Here is a 16,463-nt window from a genome sequence, read left to right on the forward strand (position 1 = left end):
GGGGCTTTATTAGCACATTGATCATTTATTTTGTTTTTTTGCAGGCTGACTTCATGGCGGTAGAAATGCTGAAAGGCAAGGTTTCCTTCCTTTGGGACCTGGGCGCAGGATCTGTAAGGCTCGAAGAACCTGATATCCAGATAAACAATAACAAGTGGCATAAAATACACGCAACAAGGTAAAGCTTATTTAGATGTGACCAGTAAAACATATGGCAATTGTACAGGATTTTAATGATTTGTTCTTTAGTGTGACGATTTCTACAAGAGTTCATTTACTGTACTTACTGACCACCAAAAAATATCTTCAAACTTGAACCCCACATTTTCCACTCTATACTTTGATGTAATTCCTTTGTGTTCTGGTACTTTATCTTTTATCAAAAAGTAATTTCGCTGAGACGTAAATTAATATAGTTGACCTTCTCTGATAAATAAATTCAGTACCAATTACTGAGATGTTCCTTCCAGGTTGAAAAAAACACTTTATAACATTTTATACAGGATCAGTGTATGTATGCGTTTAGTTAGATAGACACAAAGACAACAAAAACTAATTAGTTGAGAGAGTTGGTTATACAAATATGATATTGTAGTATCATTAGCTATAACATCCATGGTTCATCTTCACAGGTTTGGTAAATCAGGTTCATTGACTGTGGAAGAAATTGGCACTTCTCAGAAGCCCACAGCCAAAATGTCATCTTCACCTGGTACATCATCCATACTCCACATCGATAACTCAACATTGATGTTTGTTGGGGGAATAGGAGGACAATTACAGGTATATTTCCCAGATGAAATGCATTTTTTGAGCATGAACTTATTTGTTACCTATAATAATTGTAGACATGGTTAAACCTACAATATAGAAAAAAAAAATGATTAATCATATTATAGACTCAAGCTCCATAATTTGGTCTTCTTGCACCGTTGTTGCTGTATCATTGTGAAACAGAAGTGTTTATATATATATATATATATATATATATATATATATATATATACCGTATTGGCTCGAATATAGGCCGCACCGGCACCGGCACCGGCACCGGAAGTTGCATACGCGTATTGCGTAGATGTCCCCCGCCGGCCCCGCAAGACACCCGGGAGTCTGCTCCGGTAAGTCGAGGAGGGGGGGGCAGAGGAGGACAGTGGCAGCATATCTCGGGGGGGGGGGACAGTGGTAGCGTATCTCGGGGGGGGGAGGACAGTGGTAGCATATCTCTGTGGGGGGGGGACAGTGGTAGCGTATCTCGGGGGGGGGGGGACAGTGGTAGCATATCTCGGGGAGGGAGGACAGTGGTAGCGTATCTCGGGGGGGGAGGGAGGACAGTGGTAGCATATCTCGGGGGGGAGGACAGTGGTAGCGTATCTCGGGGGGGGGGAGGACAGTGGTAGCGTATCTCGGGGGGGGGGGCAGTGGTAGCGTATCTCGGGGGGGAGGAGGAGGACAGTGGTAGCATATCTCGGGGAGGGAGGACAGTGGTAGCGTATCTCGGGGGGGGAGGACAGTGGTAGCATATCTCGGGGAGGGGGGACAGAGTGGCAGCATTTTTTTTTTTTTTTTGGTGCTTTTTTAAAGAAAAAAACTTTTTCTTTAAAAAAGCACCAGACTTTTAGGGTGCGGCCTATATACGGGGGCGGCCTATATCCGAGCCAATACGGTATATATATATATATATATATATATATATATTTTTTTATATTTAGGAAAACCATCTTATAGGTGTACAGAAACCTGGAGCAACCCAAACCCTCCTCTGGTTCACACTCCTTCTCCCTTCCTCATGGATATTAAGCATATCAGTAGATATAGCTTGGCATGTAGACACTGGCTTAAGCCAAAATCAGTATCTTTGTGACATTGTAACCTAGGATGCATTCAAGATGTCTGAGCAGAGTCAAAAAGAAGTGTGCTAGAACATAGTCCAAAAACATGTTTGTTCAACAGGCATTTGACAGACCTTTGATGTCCTCTACCTAAAATATGTATGCATTATTCCATAGGTAGTATGTAGGGCTTGCCTGATGTTGTCACACTTAGATACAGACCTGTAGGCTGCCTAAAGACATCAGGAGAGGTTCTGCTTTCCCATATAGTTAGGAAAATATATTTTTAAAATAACATTAAAACGTGTATAAACAAATCCCATGGCTAATTATCCGTGTATTTTTCTTTCCTAGAAATCAACAGCAGTCAAGACCACAGATTTTAAAGGTTGCATGGGCGAGGCGTTCCTTAATGGGCACTCCATTGGTTTATGGAACTATGTTGAGAGAGAGGGCAAATGTGGTGGATGCTATGGAAGGTATTATTTAGCTTCCTAAAAGTATTAATGCTATTTCTATATTGTTGCCATGCTACCTTTTACTAATGTATGTTTTGTAAGCTCACTTATCTTCTTTAGAGAAGCTCTTCTGCCCCCCCCCCTAATTAATAAAATAAAATATATTTGGTTTATTTAATATTTTGTCAACAAAATAAATATGTAAAATGCAAAAATTGACATCTAAACCTATAATGGGTATTCAGATAGAAGCCAGACATACTATTATTAAACCAAAAGTGGCTGCAGGAGGATATTCTGTTTCTTTTCATGTTCAGCCCATCATTACTGTTAGAGGCACAGTTTCACACCAAAATAGAAAACATTTAAATATATGGAAAATTATAAGAAAAGTGTTTTCTACCTGTTTTTACACGTCTGGAAATTTAAATGATGCTGGAATTCCTGCAGGAAGCAGAGAGCGTGATTTTATAGATTTTTTTTTTTTTTTTTTTTGGTTTTATCTTTTTATGGAAAATTGTACTCGCCTCTAACACAGATACCAGCTTTAATCACTAAAAATGGACACATTGATTCTATTTTTATTTTTTCCTACAGAGCATGGCTAAAACATATTTTATTACTTTCTCATAAAAAGTGGGTACGCTTTAGGAATGTGTTAAAATATGCAAATGTGTAAATTGTTTTAGTTTACAAGGAATATTTTTCCTAGCTATGTATTTTAATGCTAAGTCCTAAATAACTATTAGTAATCACTTCTTATTTATTTTCAAAGATTTTTTTTAAACACGTGCTGATTTTTCCCTTTGTGCAGTTCTTGGAGAAGCAATAACCAATTCCAATGTAGAATCACACATCTGCCATTAGCCATGACATATGTATATAACGGATAATCTTCCTAAAATGGGCGTCCAGCATGCGTTACAATGTAGAATTATGTAGATTTTCACATGCTACCCACAATTGAAAATCAGATACATGAAATCGGTTATTGAACTGTTCTATGAGTACATACTGCAAGGTAGCAGTACTCAGCCACAAGTAAAATGTATATATATATGTCCTGCAAATTAATGGGTGATGGGACACCCCTAAATATTACAAATGTCAATTATATGAATGTAGGATTCATCCCTTCGTAACACCACTGTTTGTGAGTGAGTAGTTATGACACGTTCATACCAGCAGGTGGCAATATTACAATTTATATTGACCAGCAAGAGCGTTATAAGGCGTAAAACTTCTGCAGGGATCTAAGTTCTTAGTGTATTCCAAATGTTAGTTATGTAGTTGTTTGCATTAATAAGTTCTACATAATGCCAGATAGTTACATAGTTACTCCTATAAAAGCATAAACCGTGGACACGCTCCATGCTTGTCATAGTCGTTTGCAATGAGTATAGCTATAGTAAGTCAACAGGTATACAGCTGGCCGGTGCCAGCTGTCGCCAGTCACTTACCTTAACTGCCACTTGCATGCCAGATCTGGCCTTTTAATGTGCAGCTGCACCATGAGAGAGTGTAAGAGCGTAGCATGCATCTGCATACATACGTCACTTATGGGCTGCTGGCCTTAAAGTGCCTGTGTCTGGCCCAATTCAACTCCCCGGTAGAGCCCTGCTAATAATTACACTTGATTTTATCATGGAGATGAGTAAATGTTGTTACCCCTTGTTAAATCATATACCGGTATTAAACTTGCCTAATTGTGATATATCCACCTGCAATGCTATTCTTAATCATATACTAGTTATCTCAATGGCACTTGTAGTGCCAGCATTTGTCCACCACGATATGGCTTGACTGAAATTTTCCCTTTTGTATTTGTAGCCCACGAGAAGAAGAAACTGCTTTCCATTTTGACGGCAGTGGATATTCTATTGTAGAGAAGACGCTTCGTTCCACTTCATCTCAGATAGTTATCCATTTCCGAACATTCGCTCCAAATGGCCTTCTTTTGTATCTTGCTTCCAATGGAACAGTAAGACCTTGCCCTTTAGTTATTTTCATTTCTTTCCAGCTATTGTTTTCTACGTTGTAAAAGTTAATCATTTAAAAATGAAAACACATGTTTTTTTGCTAATCCCTTGCTTTTTGGTGCTTGGCTTTTGGTCCAGCTGTTTACTTGTTGATGAACCCAAGCCTTAAAGCAATACCCAGATGATGTTTAGAATAAGTCAAGGTTCGCTTTTTTAAACTAATTTATTTAACTGGTAGACACATAGGTGAAATAAGTTTAACATCCTAGTGTTTAGCTGCTCAGTATGGTTCAACAAAGTTGATCAAACTTCGTTCTTGTTTTATCAGCGAGATTATTTATCTATGGAAATGGTGGACGGTAAACTGAGAGTATCTGTCGAATTGGGATCAGGACCTCTGATACTGATGACAGATGGACGCTATAATGATGGAGCATGGCATAAAGTAGCCTTCCAGCGCAACAGGAAGCAAGGTACGGCTGAAGCTCACACACACAAACCAGTCAAGTGTCTGTCGTGGCCATCCTTGACACTTTTTTAAAAGTTTTTGGGCCTCTAAGAACTTGTTGTAGATCATTTCAACTAGTGAAGTATTTGAAGTTTCGTTTTAAGACCGATGTGTTCTCTTGTGACAAAGGTATACTGGCTGTGATGGATTCCTACAACTCAACCCAGAGAGAAACCAAGCAAGGAGAAGCTCCAGGCGTTGCTTCAGACCTTAACCGGTCAGATAAGGATCCTATTTATATTGGTGGACTTCCCAGATCCAGGAGTGTTAGGTATTACGTCTAGTTATAATTTTCTTTGTAGATTTTTGGACGAACATAAACTGCATTAGTAAATAAAACATCTGTTTGAAAACAAGAAGAAATGATTTGATCCCAGGCTGATCTTCCAAAGGATGAATCTTGCAGTAAAGCTAAATTAAATGTTTTAATGATGGCTCCCCTTAGAAGAGATGTGTGTTTTATGGAACTCAACCACACAATTTTTATGAAAATTTTTACTTCAAGCCAACGAAGATTATTCAAACTTAGTATAAAGAAAGTATCCTTTATCTAAAACATTTTCAAACATGTTCATTATGTTTTTATCACATCAATTGCAAATCTTTCTTGATTTTAGAAAACAGCTTAGCAGCAGGTCCTATGTGGGCTGTATAAAGAACTTGGAGATTTCCCGCTCAAATTTTGACTTGGTAAGAAATGCCTATGGTGTAAGAAAAGGCTGTAAACTGGAGGTAAGAAACCTTCCTATCCAAATTGTATGAGGCAATGCCAATTATAATCAGTGAAATGTCTCAGAAGTCACCTCATATATTATTTACCGCAGCTCTCCTACAAACTCCTGCTTTTCTTCACTTACTAAATTCAATACAGTTTAGGTTATCATAGATGCATTAACTGAAGTTTATACATTTACCTTACCGCATCTACAATCAGGTACATTTAATCTGATTATCGGTTGCATATCTATCAACCAATAAGCATATTATTATTTATGTTATTATTCATTTGATAGCATCTGTGAGACTCCACAATTTTTAATCCACTGTAATCTGAGTGAATGATTTTGAATCCAACCACTAAAGTATTTTTGTGTCTTTTTCTCCTGCCGTAGCCAACTCGTAGCATTACCGTTTTAAAAGATGGCTACGTGGAAATGCAGCCAGTATCATTGGCAGCAGAATCAGAGCTAATGGTATCGTTCTCCACACTCAATGAATCTGGAATTATCGTGGCTGGATTTGGCAAGGGAGCGGAAAAACTCAGTCACAGGCAAGCTCTCTTGGTGAGTAATCAAATGATTATTATTATTATTATTATAATTTTATGAAACATATTTACACAAATAATTCAGATTTATGACGGTTTTATAAAATTACAGAGCTTAGTGATTGGTCCCTGTTGCAGGACAAAGAGAGCTCCAAAGAAGGGCAGATATTTTATTATAACAGCTAACCTGTAGTTTGCTTGAAAAGCAAGATGAGTCCTATAAATGTAAATGTACTTTTTATATCATGTGTATCAAAATGTTACTAGCACTAGACCGTATATAATGATGTATATAACCATTACATAAGTTATGGTGGGTAAAAGGTGATGGAAACCCCTAAGGGTTTAAGGGGTAGTAGAAGTATTATTAAACTCTCATCTACAGACACCAGACAAGCCAGGAGGCTTGTTTTTCCCTCAGAAATCTCATGGTGCTGCCACAACCACACAGGATTCTGGGTAGGCGCATGCAAAATAAGGTTAACAATTAGAGGCAAAGGTGATAATTGTTAACCTTATTTGCATGCACATTCTTCCGTGACAAGGGCCTCATGTGGTCCTTGAATGTATATAAATCAGTACTATCCATGTGCTTGTATCTCTTTGATGGGAATCTCAGCCCTCAGAACTAACATATAGATTTTAAAACCATATATTTTCATTTAGCCATTCTTTGCTATAATGCTGGTGAATGGACATATTGAATTCCATATCAACCCTGTGGATGGTGCCAGCACAAGAAAGGTCATCATCAAATCTCCTACTGGAACCTTTAGTGATGGACAAGAACACTCTATTATTGTCATCCGGAACAAGAGGTAATTGCAAAACATATAGGTTTATATTATAAACTCTAGAAAGTGTAGAAAGATGCATCAGGGAATGTTTCATATTCTTCATATATGACAAATGATACATTTTAAGGGAAAGATATAATAGAAACCTCTTAAAATTTTAGGAATTTAATAAAGTTCCATAAATAAAGTTAATTATTATAATTAATATGTTAATTATAATATGTTAAGATATTGTAATCTTTGCTAGAGAAAAATATACATTCTATGACTTCAGTTATCAAGTGGGTCAAGTGGGCAGAATTGACAATTTGGACATTATTTTTTTAGACTTGTGAATGTACAAGTGGATGAAGGAAAACCTTCCGAGGTGAAGATGAACGGACCATCTGTCGATTCCATCTCTATAAATGCTTCCAATTTTTATGTCGGTGGCGTCCCTGGTAAAATGGGTACAGCCCCCCTCAAAACAAGCCAGTCTTTCTACGGATGTATACGCAATCTGGTTGTAAATATGGAGTAAGTTTCATCAAACTGTCTAATATGCATTAATCCAAAAAAAGCACAAAACTTTAGATAACTTATTTTTAAACTGATAACAGCAATAACAATGGCGGGAGTTCTGTTTTAATGCTTATGTTAACCAATATTTTTAATTAAATAAAATAACTCAACACTTATTTATACAAATATATTTTAGCTTATAAAATATTTAAACAACTTTTATTTTAGTTTATAAAATATTTAAATAATCTCAACTTTTATTTTTGTTTAGTTTATGTACTCTGTTTTATGTAAGTGTTAATTCTCTTTTTAAGGAAAAAATAAACTGCTAATAAACTGTACAAAATAATACATTTTCCCTTTTGCAATAAAGGCAGATGGATTTCACCAATGTCCTGAAATATGAGGGGGTTCATATGGATAGCTGCATGCTGTCAGAGAAGCCTAAATCCATTGCCCAGCTGGAAGTGGAAGTTCTGCCGACTGCAACGCCTGCTCAGCCTGTCACAGAGAGAAAATTAACTACCCCCATACAGAAATCATTTGTAACTAAGGTAAAACAGTCTATTCTAGAAATTCCCATTCAATAAGGTTTTCTAAAAACCATGAGTTCCGTGCAAATTAAGAATGAACAACTCCAGTAAATTTTGAATCAAACAGGGGCAGTGGTTTATCATTCGGGGGTGGCAAAAAGGGTCAGAAGCTAAGCCCAGAATTCCTAGGGGTCAGCTAGCTCTGCAACAACTGATCTATTAGTAGACGGTGTCCCATCGGAAAGAACAGTAGGGTTTGTGTTATACCATGGTGCTGATACGTAGGTTCCATAAAAAATGGCAGTCTAAGTTGTGGGGTAAAAATGTTTCCAGGGGTCCCTAGAAGGTCATGTGTGTCTACATCTTGTTACATGAGTATGCTGCTCCTCTAGGACCAATGCCGTAAAATCTATTTTAAGAAAATGTAGCTTTAATAAAACCGTTATTTTTCATACAGATATTAGGTCCTTTACCAGTTTATCCTCACCACTGGTTAGTTCACAACTCCTGTCCTTTAAAAAGCTAAGGCATTTTAAGTGTTTGAAAATGTAGTTAATATTATATTTATTTGTCAAATCAATATATCTATAAAAGTGACATTTTTGCCTGCAGCCATTGCAGTGTGCACTGGAGATGAAGCCGGACCATGTGCCAGATGCTCACCAGTTTGGCCTCACTCAGGGAAGCCACATTGTACTGCCTTTTGACCAATCAGCTGTCAGAAGAAAGTAAGTACATTGTAAAGCTGATTATAAATATATAATATTTAAGAACATATGTACTTTCCAAGACAAGTAAACATGTTATAATAACTTTCAAAGAGATGTCGACAAACCTTTATGGTGATATGCTCAGGTTACAGTTTCACGTCAACTGATGGATTTGTTATTTTGTCATGTTTTTTAATCAATTGATTTTGCTCTATTTGGTAGGGGTATCCGGCTTGTACAGTTCCTTTTGTTGAGAAACCACAACTACCATGATACTAAGCTAGGAATAAATGAGATTATTTTCTTTGACTAAGCACTCCAGCCCTATTTCCATGTTAAATGCATCTTGCATGGACTCCATATCATTTTACTGCATGCAGAACTGTGCAAACATTCTTTAGTTATTCAAGTTTTTATTTTTCATTTAACTCCTCCTCCAGCACCTTTACTGAGAGCAAGGTTCATACTGCAGTATGCTTCTTGCACATGTGCAGTAGAACTCCCATGCTTGTCAGTGACAATCAGACTGCTTCTGAGTATGATGATGTTTGCATTCTAATGCGTCCAGTTGTCAGTAGAGGCCTTAAATGAGATAGATATGTTAACTCCTATCACTAAAGGTTGTATGCCCTAATTTTCAGTAAAATACATTGGAGTCAATGCAAAATGAAATAATAAAACTATTTTGGAAACTAGACTTTTCATTTAAGGATGCTGCGTGAGCATCGTGGGAGATATAGTTCCTGCCGGTGACCTACATGTCACTACCTGATGTATAATACATCATAGTAATTACAAAATGTTCTAAAATCAAACTGATTACAATACACTTTTAAATCTGCTTTTATATTATTTAATATGTTTTGCTTATTAATGGAAATAATTGATAAAATTCCAAGTATATACTCCTTCATGGATTAGTGGAAAACTGGTAATTTATAGTCATTTCTGAAAAAGAAATATGAAATTAAATAAAATTCTTTTTCCCAGACTCTCTGTACAGATAACTCTCAGGACATATGCCACCAGTGGTCTTATTTACTATATGGCTCACCAGAACCAGATGGATTATGCTGCACTTCAACTTCATGAAGGGAAACTTTATTTCTTATTTGATATGGGAAAAGGACGGACTCAGGCTTTCCATACGGCTGTTATTAATGATGGAAAGTGGCACACAGTAAGTGACTGCTGCTTATATTTTCAGTTACTTAAGATGTGAACAATTATCATTATCAACCCCCAAAAATCTCAACTAGCTGGTATTTGAGTTATAACCATGCCTGGGAACTTATAGTAAAACTCTGTTTAAGTAAGTCTCTAGGTAAGGCTCTGCTTTCTCACGTGTGCATTCAATATGCGGGCCGGAGACCAGCGTTTGATCACATTTACTCCCTGGGAAATTACCAAGAGTTCCCAGGTTTGGTTATATCCTACAAAAGAAGAAAACCTCTGCCTCATCATTAGTTTATTTCACCTTTTTAATCTATTGCACAATGGCCAATCATTTCGTTATTAGAATCCGTCTCTATGCCTATCTTTCATCGACACCATACAGCAAAGATAATACTGAAAATCATCATTTCAACAAACAAAAATGAATTAGTGCTCGTCGATGCACTGGTGGTGATATTTGTAAGTGTACAGACTGAAGTGGCCCTTTAATGAAGTCACACAACACTGTTATAATACATTCATTAATATGAAATGCATATTAAGAAGCAAGAATATGAACGTATATTAGAGTATTTAGGAAATATAATTTTTTGCTCAATCTGGTATCCTGTCTTTATTATTATATGTCACAGCCATCTGTTTTTTTCAGGTAATAACAGAATATTATAAAAGAAAAGGTACGATTACTATTGATGGTCAGGAATCAGCATCAGTTAGTGCTCCAGGGGACAGCAATACTTTGGATGTGGAAGGGAAGCTTTATCTTGGTGGGCTTCCACTAGACTATACAGCGAAGAGCATTGGGAATGTAAGTAAACTGCTTGTATTGAAACAAAACTTTGGAGACAAAAATATATTATATATATTATATTGCACATGCTATCAGGCTATTGATGGCCAAGTACAGTTTGAGGACTGACTGTAGGTAGAAAAAGATGGACAGGCAGATAAGCCAAATTCCCTCAAATTCTATTTCTGTGCACTTGGTTGCTTGTTTTGTCTCGGAATGAAAACAGTTGTGGCCAAATGGCTGCTAACAAGAGGTGGCAATGTACTAATTAGCCGTCATTCTCTCTTTCATTTAGATCACACACAGTGTCCCAGCATGCATTGGCAAAGTTGCCATTAATAACAAACAACTGGATAAGGAGAGCGCTATCTCCATACACGCAGTAAATAAGTGCTACGCATCCGTCCAAGAGGGAACTTACTTTGATGGAACTGGATTTGCTGCCCTTGGTAAATATGACTTGAATAGCACTTACTGTGCATACTAAGCACCTTTTCACACTTAATAGGTTTGTATGTTCCTATCGGGTTTAATTATGGTTAAATCATGGTTTTAAGAAATAATAATTATTGTGAACACTTACTGTTTCTAGATCAAACTCTATAACTTTAATACTATAATAAAGCTGATATTAACCTAATTTCCAATAAACCAAATTAGACTCCCAATTGGTGCTTTTACTACCAGTATGTTTTGATTGATATCCCTGCTTGAATGCAGGTGACTTAATTAGATATATGTTTAAATAATGACAGGTCAAGGTTTCCACAAGGACTGGTATTAGTCATTTGGTGAACACATCTGGTGTGTCACTACATAAAATCTGCACTATGGTCTATTAAAGAATTAACATATCAGGTATGGTCATCACATATGATGCATCCTTTCTCTTAGAAAATATCTGATTCTTTACAATGATCTGTTACAGTAAGCATTACAATAAATGTAGAGTTCTTTTGTTTTAAAAATTCAATAAAAGTATTGCTTGCTGAGGAACCTACAAGTATATAATTAATATACACGTTATAAATCTTTGGTTTGTAGTTAAAGAGGGGTACAAAGTCCGCTCAGACGTAAACGTGTCTCTCGAGTTCCGCACTACACAGATGAACGGTGTTCTTCTTGGAATTAGCAGCGCAAAAGTTGATGCCATTGGCCTGGAAATCATACATGGCAAGGTAAGCATCTTTTGGCTGTCCTTTGTGTATGCTTTTGACATCAGAAATGTAATTATAACTGTATAGTGACAGAATTCTAGGAATCAAATATGCATAAGAAAACACTGAGGTTATAAACCTTGAAATGTCCTATAATGTGTTTCATTTTAATTAAACGCTAAACAGTTTTTGTAAAACATAGACAAATGAGATGAGTTTGTTGATTCTCAAATGTTTCCTGCCAAGGACGTAGCACATCCTTGACATCTTCCAGCTCATTTCTACATTTTTTAATGCTTTGTAGGAAATACATTCTGCCTGTGATTTTGCTGATGGATGCAAGTGTGTAATGCACACAGATCCACCCTCCGAGAGGAGGATGTTTACCTCATCTTACAAATGGGTTTACTTTTTTCTCAGACCATTTCTTCCTTGCCCCTAAAAGGCATCATCCATGGTGTCTCCAATAGATCCATCTAGTGTGATACTTTAAGGGGGAACTGTCACATACTTTAGCATAAGTAAATTAATTTATTGAAACCTAGGGCTGCAACTAACGATTATTTTAATAATCGATTAGTTGGCCGATTATTTTTTTCGATTAATCGGATAAAAAAATGCAATTTTTTAAATTTAAAATAATGTAATAAAAAACGTACAATTTACACTTTCATCTCTTTATTGCAATGGCCTCTCTCTATTCACCTTCTTATTTTACTGACATAATAATAAAAGCTACAAGAACGGTGTTTCTCAAACTAGGTTTTAATACAAAGTTATTAGTAAATATTAATTCATATGTTAACTATTTTTCATATTTAATAATAACTATGAGAAAAAAAGCCTTGTTTAAATTTTTTTTATTTACCAAACTGCCCCCGGTTATGCACATCAGACCCCCAGCTTGCCACTCTGCCCCCATAAATGCCTCTTATATGCCAGATTCCACTGTGCCCCCTGATATGCCACTGTGCCCCTGATATGCCTTATACTCCTTATATGCCAGTGATATGCAACTGAGCCCCCGATATACCTTTTACCAGATGTTTTATGACCCCCTGATATGCTAATATCGATATGCCTTATATCCCCTATATGCCCTGAAATTCATAATACCCCCCATACACCACTATAACTCACCCATACACAACTTTGGCTCCTCCCCCTCCCATACACCACTCTGGCTCCTCTCCCTCCCATACACCACTCTGGCTCTTCCCCCTCCTGTACACCACTCTGGCTCCTCCCCCTCCCATACACCACTCTGCCTCCTCCCCCTCCCATACATCACTTTGCCTCCTCCCCCTCCCATACACCACTTTGCCTCCTCCCCCCTCCCATACTTCACTCTGCCTCCTCCCCCCTCCCATACACCACTCTGGCCCCTCCCCCTCCCATACTCCACTCTGGCTCCTCCCCCTCCTATACTCCACTCTGCCTCCTCCCCCTCCCATACTCCACTCTGCCTCCTCTCCCTCCCATACTCCATTCTGCCTCCTCCCCCTCCCATACTCCACTCTGCCTCCTGTCAGCAACGGATCTTCACTAGACAAGGACTTTCACTGCAGCTTCATAGAAGCCACAGTGTAAGTGAAGTGCAGTAACGGAGGCTGTCTGTGCGATGCAGACACTCACAGGCTGACAGAGAATCATCCTCTCTGTCAGCTGGTGGGGGTCTGCATCGCACAGACAGCCTCAGTTACTGTCAGTAACGGAGCTGGGAGAGAGGCAGAGTGACGTATGGGAGGGGGAGGAGTCAGAGGGGTGTATGGGAGGGGGGAGAGAGACGGAAGTGAGAGACCGGCCGACAGTGAGGGGAATCCAGGTCTCCTGCAGCGTTGCGGGGGATCTGGATTCCGGTGTTATAATCCGATCTCTGTTTGAGATCGGATTATTATAAGGAGATAAAAATCGATTTGATTAATCGATGATGAAATTCGTTGCCAACGATTTTCATAATCGATTATTATTGATTTTATCGATTAGTTGTTTCAGCCCTATTGAAACCACCTACAGCCACTGCTCTTTGCCAGAGTCATGGATGTTGGGGTTGGAAATGTTGCTAAATATTGTCACCTAAAAATAACAATAACAAAGCCAGGAGTCTTGGGGACAATGCTCTTCCTGTCAGGTTATGTAAACATTTTGATGGTGACAGTCCGTTGGGCTTTATACCATATTGTCCTAATTCCAGCCAGAGACTCACACCTTGTCTTGACACGGTATCTCAGTTCCACAAGAGACCCATGGTATATCTGCATACACATAACGTTTAGCCCTATGTTGAATGAATAGTGGACAACAACAAGTATGTGATGACGTATTCTAATGGGCTGATTAAGCACACTGCCCTGTTGTCTACTTCATGAGCACACACAACTGCAACAGATGAGTAGTGTCACAAAAGCGAAACCAGAGACATTATAATGGGATCCAAAGACTCATGTACATAATTTATATTGTGGAGTAGGAGGATCTGTGAATTCAGTGGCAAGTATCTCTTTTCTCCTCCTTCAGTGGAGGTCTACACAGAGACCAAGGGAGCCTGGTTATGATGACCCAGTGCCTCTTGTCTCTGCTAGAGTGCAGACCATCAAGGCATCAGGAGAAGAGTGGTCTGTACCATCAAAAGGATGATCTTGAAATGATAATATTAACTATATGACCAGAACTGATTTAATCATTGCATTCTATTTTGACAGGTTTTGTTCCATGTTAATAATGGTGCCGGCAGAATAACAGCAGTCTACAAGCCAGAGAGCCCCAGCTCTTTATGTGATGGCAAGTGGCATAAGCTTCAGGCCAGTAAAATTAAACATCGCATTGTCCTTACGGTGGATGGAAATGTTGTGAATGCAGAGAGCCCACATGTCCAGTCAACCTCTGCAGACACTAACAATCCGATTTATGTTGGAGGCTATCCGGGTAAGAGCAATTTAATGTAAACTTCAAAGAATTATTTCTGGTTAGAGTATCCCCTGACTCATTGACTAATGTGTCTGTGGTCTTGTCTTAGATTTAGGATAGCTTATCTTAGACTTATCTAACACCTTCTCGGTAAGGTCAATTGAGACCTCAGTTTTTACACCTTTAAACTTTCGTATTTGTATATCATTACTTAAAGCCCGCTTTTGCCACAGCCGACACAACTAGAATGTATTTTATTTATTACTTTGTTATCAAAGCCAACATCCTTATACATATATTTACATATACAGGCGTACGATACCTCAAAATGATCTCCGTTTGTAAGCTAAATATAAAACGATATGTCTCCAAACATTTAAAATGCAATGTAAAATAGTGTTGGCTCCATCACGTCACCAGTGTTGTGTCTACTTAATTAAATAAGGCGAGGCGCTGTGAAAACATAAAGCCATGGGGAAGGAAGTTTGAGTCACTAATAGTAGGAATGTAAGTAAGATGTATAAACAACTTCCAGGATCACAGGTTAATGTAATAATTGCAAGCTCCATTTGTTTTAACTCTTCCAGTCCTCATTTTAAAGTTATATCAAGTTATTAAGGGAAAACATTCACCATGAAATTCTGTGTGCCGGCACTTTGTTAAAGTGAATGCTGTGCTTCACTGTATCCGGCTCCTTGTTCTATCCCTTTTACTGCTTACAGAAAGCTATTAAATCTGCTATTACATTGATACATTGATGAATATCCATATCACAGCCAAAGCCATATTCGAAAGGACCTACTTTTAATTTATGATTTGTTTGATAAATTGGAAAACATATTATATATAATATATAAATAAATACAAAATTATAAAAATTAATTGTGAGCATGGCCCTCCTGATTTATCAGTTTTTTTTGTTACAGATAATATACAGTGAAATATATGTACACAAAAGCTGACATAGTTGTCAAAGGAACACCTTTGACAACTATGTCAGCTTCCCCACAACTGTCCCCAAAGGTGCACAGAATGGAATGAAAACAAACATTGACACTCTTTTTCTTTGTTTTTTTCCCCTCGTATGTAGCTGATGTGAAGCAAAACTGCTTGACCAGCCAGACCTCATTCCACGGATGCATACGCAACATGAAACTGGTGAAGGGCACGCAGACCGAAGCCAGTGATTTCAGCAAAGCCTTTGAAATGCGCGGAGTCTTTCCTCATTCCTGTCCTGGAACAGAACAATAAACAGGAGACATATCTCCTACATATACATTCATCGAACAAGATGTTATCAAGTAGAGGAGGTCTATACTTCCATGCTGTTATTCTCAAAGTAGGTTTGGAACCAGCTCTTTAAGTAACAGCATGAAGTAATATTAGCTCACAAAGTGCTGCCAACGACACCATCTGAAATATAAACACGTATTGGGTGATACAGGGACACAGAGCCTATTTAATCTGTTATTCAGTACACAAAACCCCTGAATTTCCCAGGTCTTCTAAGAACACGGTAAAGCATTTGGGGCCTGTCTCCTTGCCATAGGACCTTGGGTGGCAGTTTTGATCTAATGTGAAAATATATCTTTTTTATTAACTGTTACCCCATTTTCTCAATGGTGCTCCAAAACTTTTTAATTCATATTTCCAACTCAGGAACTTTTTCTTAAAGTTTTAGCAATTTAATTTTTTTTTGAGGAAAAATACAACAAATACCTCCAGTAGGATAGCAGTAAATTGAAATATTTTTGTCTTTATACGTTTGCTGCTGAGAATCTGACAGTATTTTGTTTTTGCTCAGTGCTAATTGTTTTAAGAGCTGTTAAAATGCAAACATTTCTCAAA

The 16,463-nt window shown here is 37.8% G+C and overlaps 1 protein-coding gene across 1 annotated transcript in view; it reads left to right on the top strand.

Annotated features, from left to right (window-relative positions):
• LOC128497704 (laminin subunit alpha-1-like) overlaps positions 1-15,913 on the top strand; it is a 46,920-nt gene extending 31,007 nt beyond the window's left edge. The window contains 18 exon segments of the mRNA XM_053467865.1: positions 45-178; positions 633-783; positions 2,187-2,311; positions 4,121-4,271; positions 4,598-4,742; positions 4,907-5,048; positions 5,395-5,509; positions 5,890-6,060; positions 6,711-6,862; positions 7,169-7,357; positions 7,716-7,896; positions 8,488-8,603; positions 9,576-9,765; positions 10,411-10,569; positions 10,847-11,000; positions 11,596-11,729; positions 14,411-14,633; positions 15,706-15,913. Coding sequence (XP_053323840.1) covers positions 45-178; positions 633-783; positions 2,187-2,311; positions 4,121-4,271; positions 4,598-4,742; positions 4,907-5,048; positions 5,395-5,509; positions 5,890-6,060; positions 6,711-6,862; positions 7,169-7,357; positions 7,716-7,896; positions 8,488-8,603; positions 9,576-9,765; positions 10,411-10,569; positions 10,847-11,000; positions 11,596-11,729; positions 14,411-14,633; positions 15,706-15,866 — 2,793 coding nt within the window. The 3' untranslated portion in view covers positions 15,867-15,913.
• Positions 15,914-16,463: the final 550 nt, after the last annotated feature.

This window comes from Spea bombifrons, chromosome 5, assembly GCF_027358695.1.
Source record: "Spea bombifrons isolate aSpeBom1 chromosome 5, aSpeBom1.2.pri, whole genome shotgun sequence".
In the NCBI taxonomy this organism is placed as follows: domain Eukaryota; kingdom Metazoa; phylum Chordata; class Amphibia; order Anura; family Pelobatidae; genus Spea; species Spea bombifrons.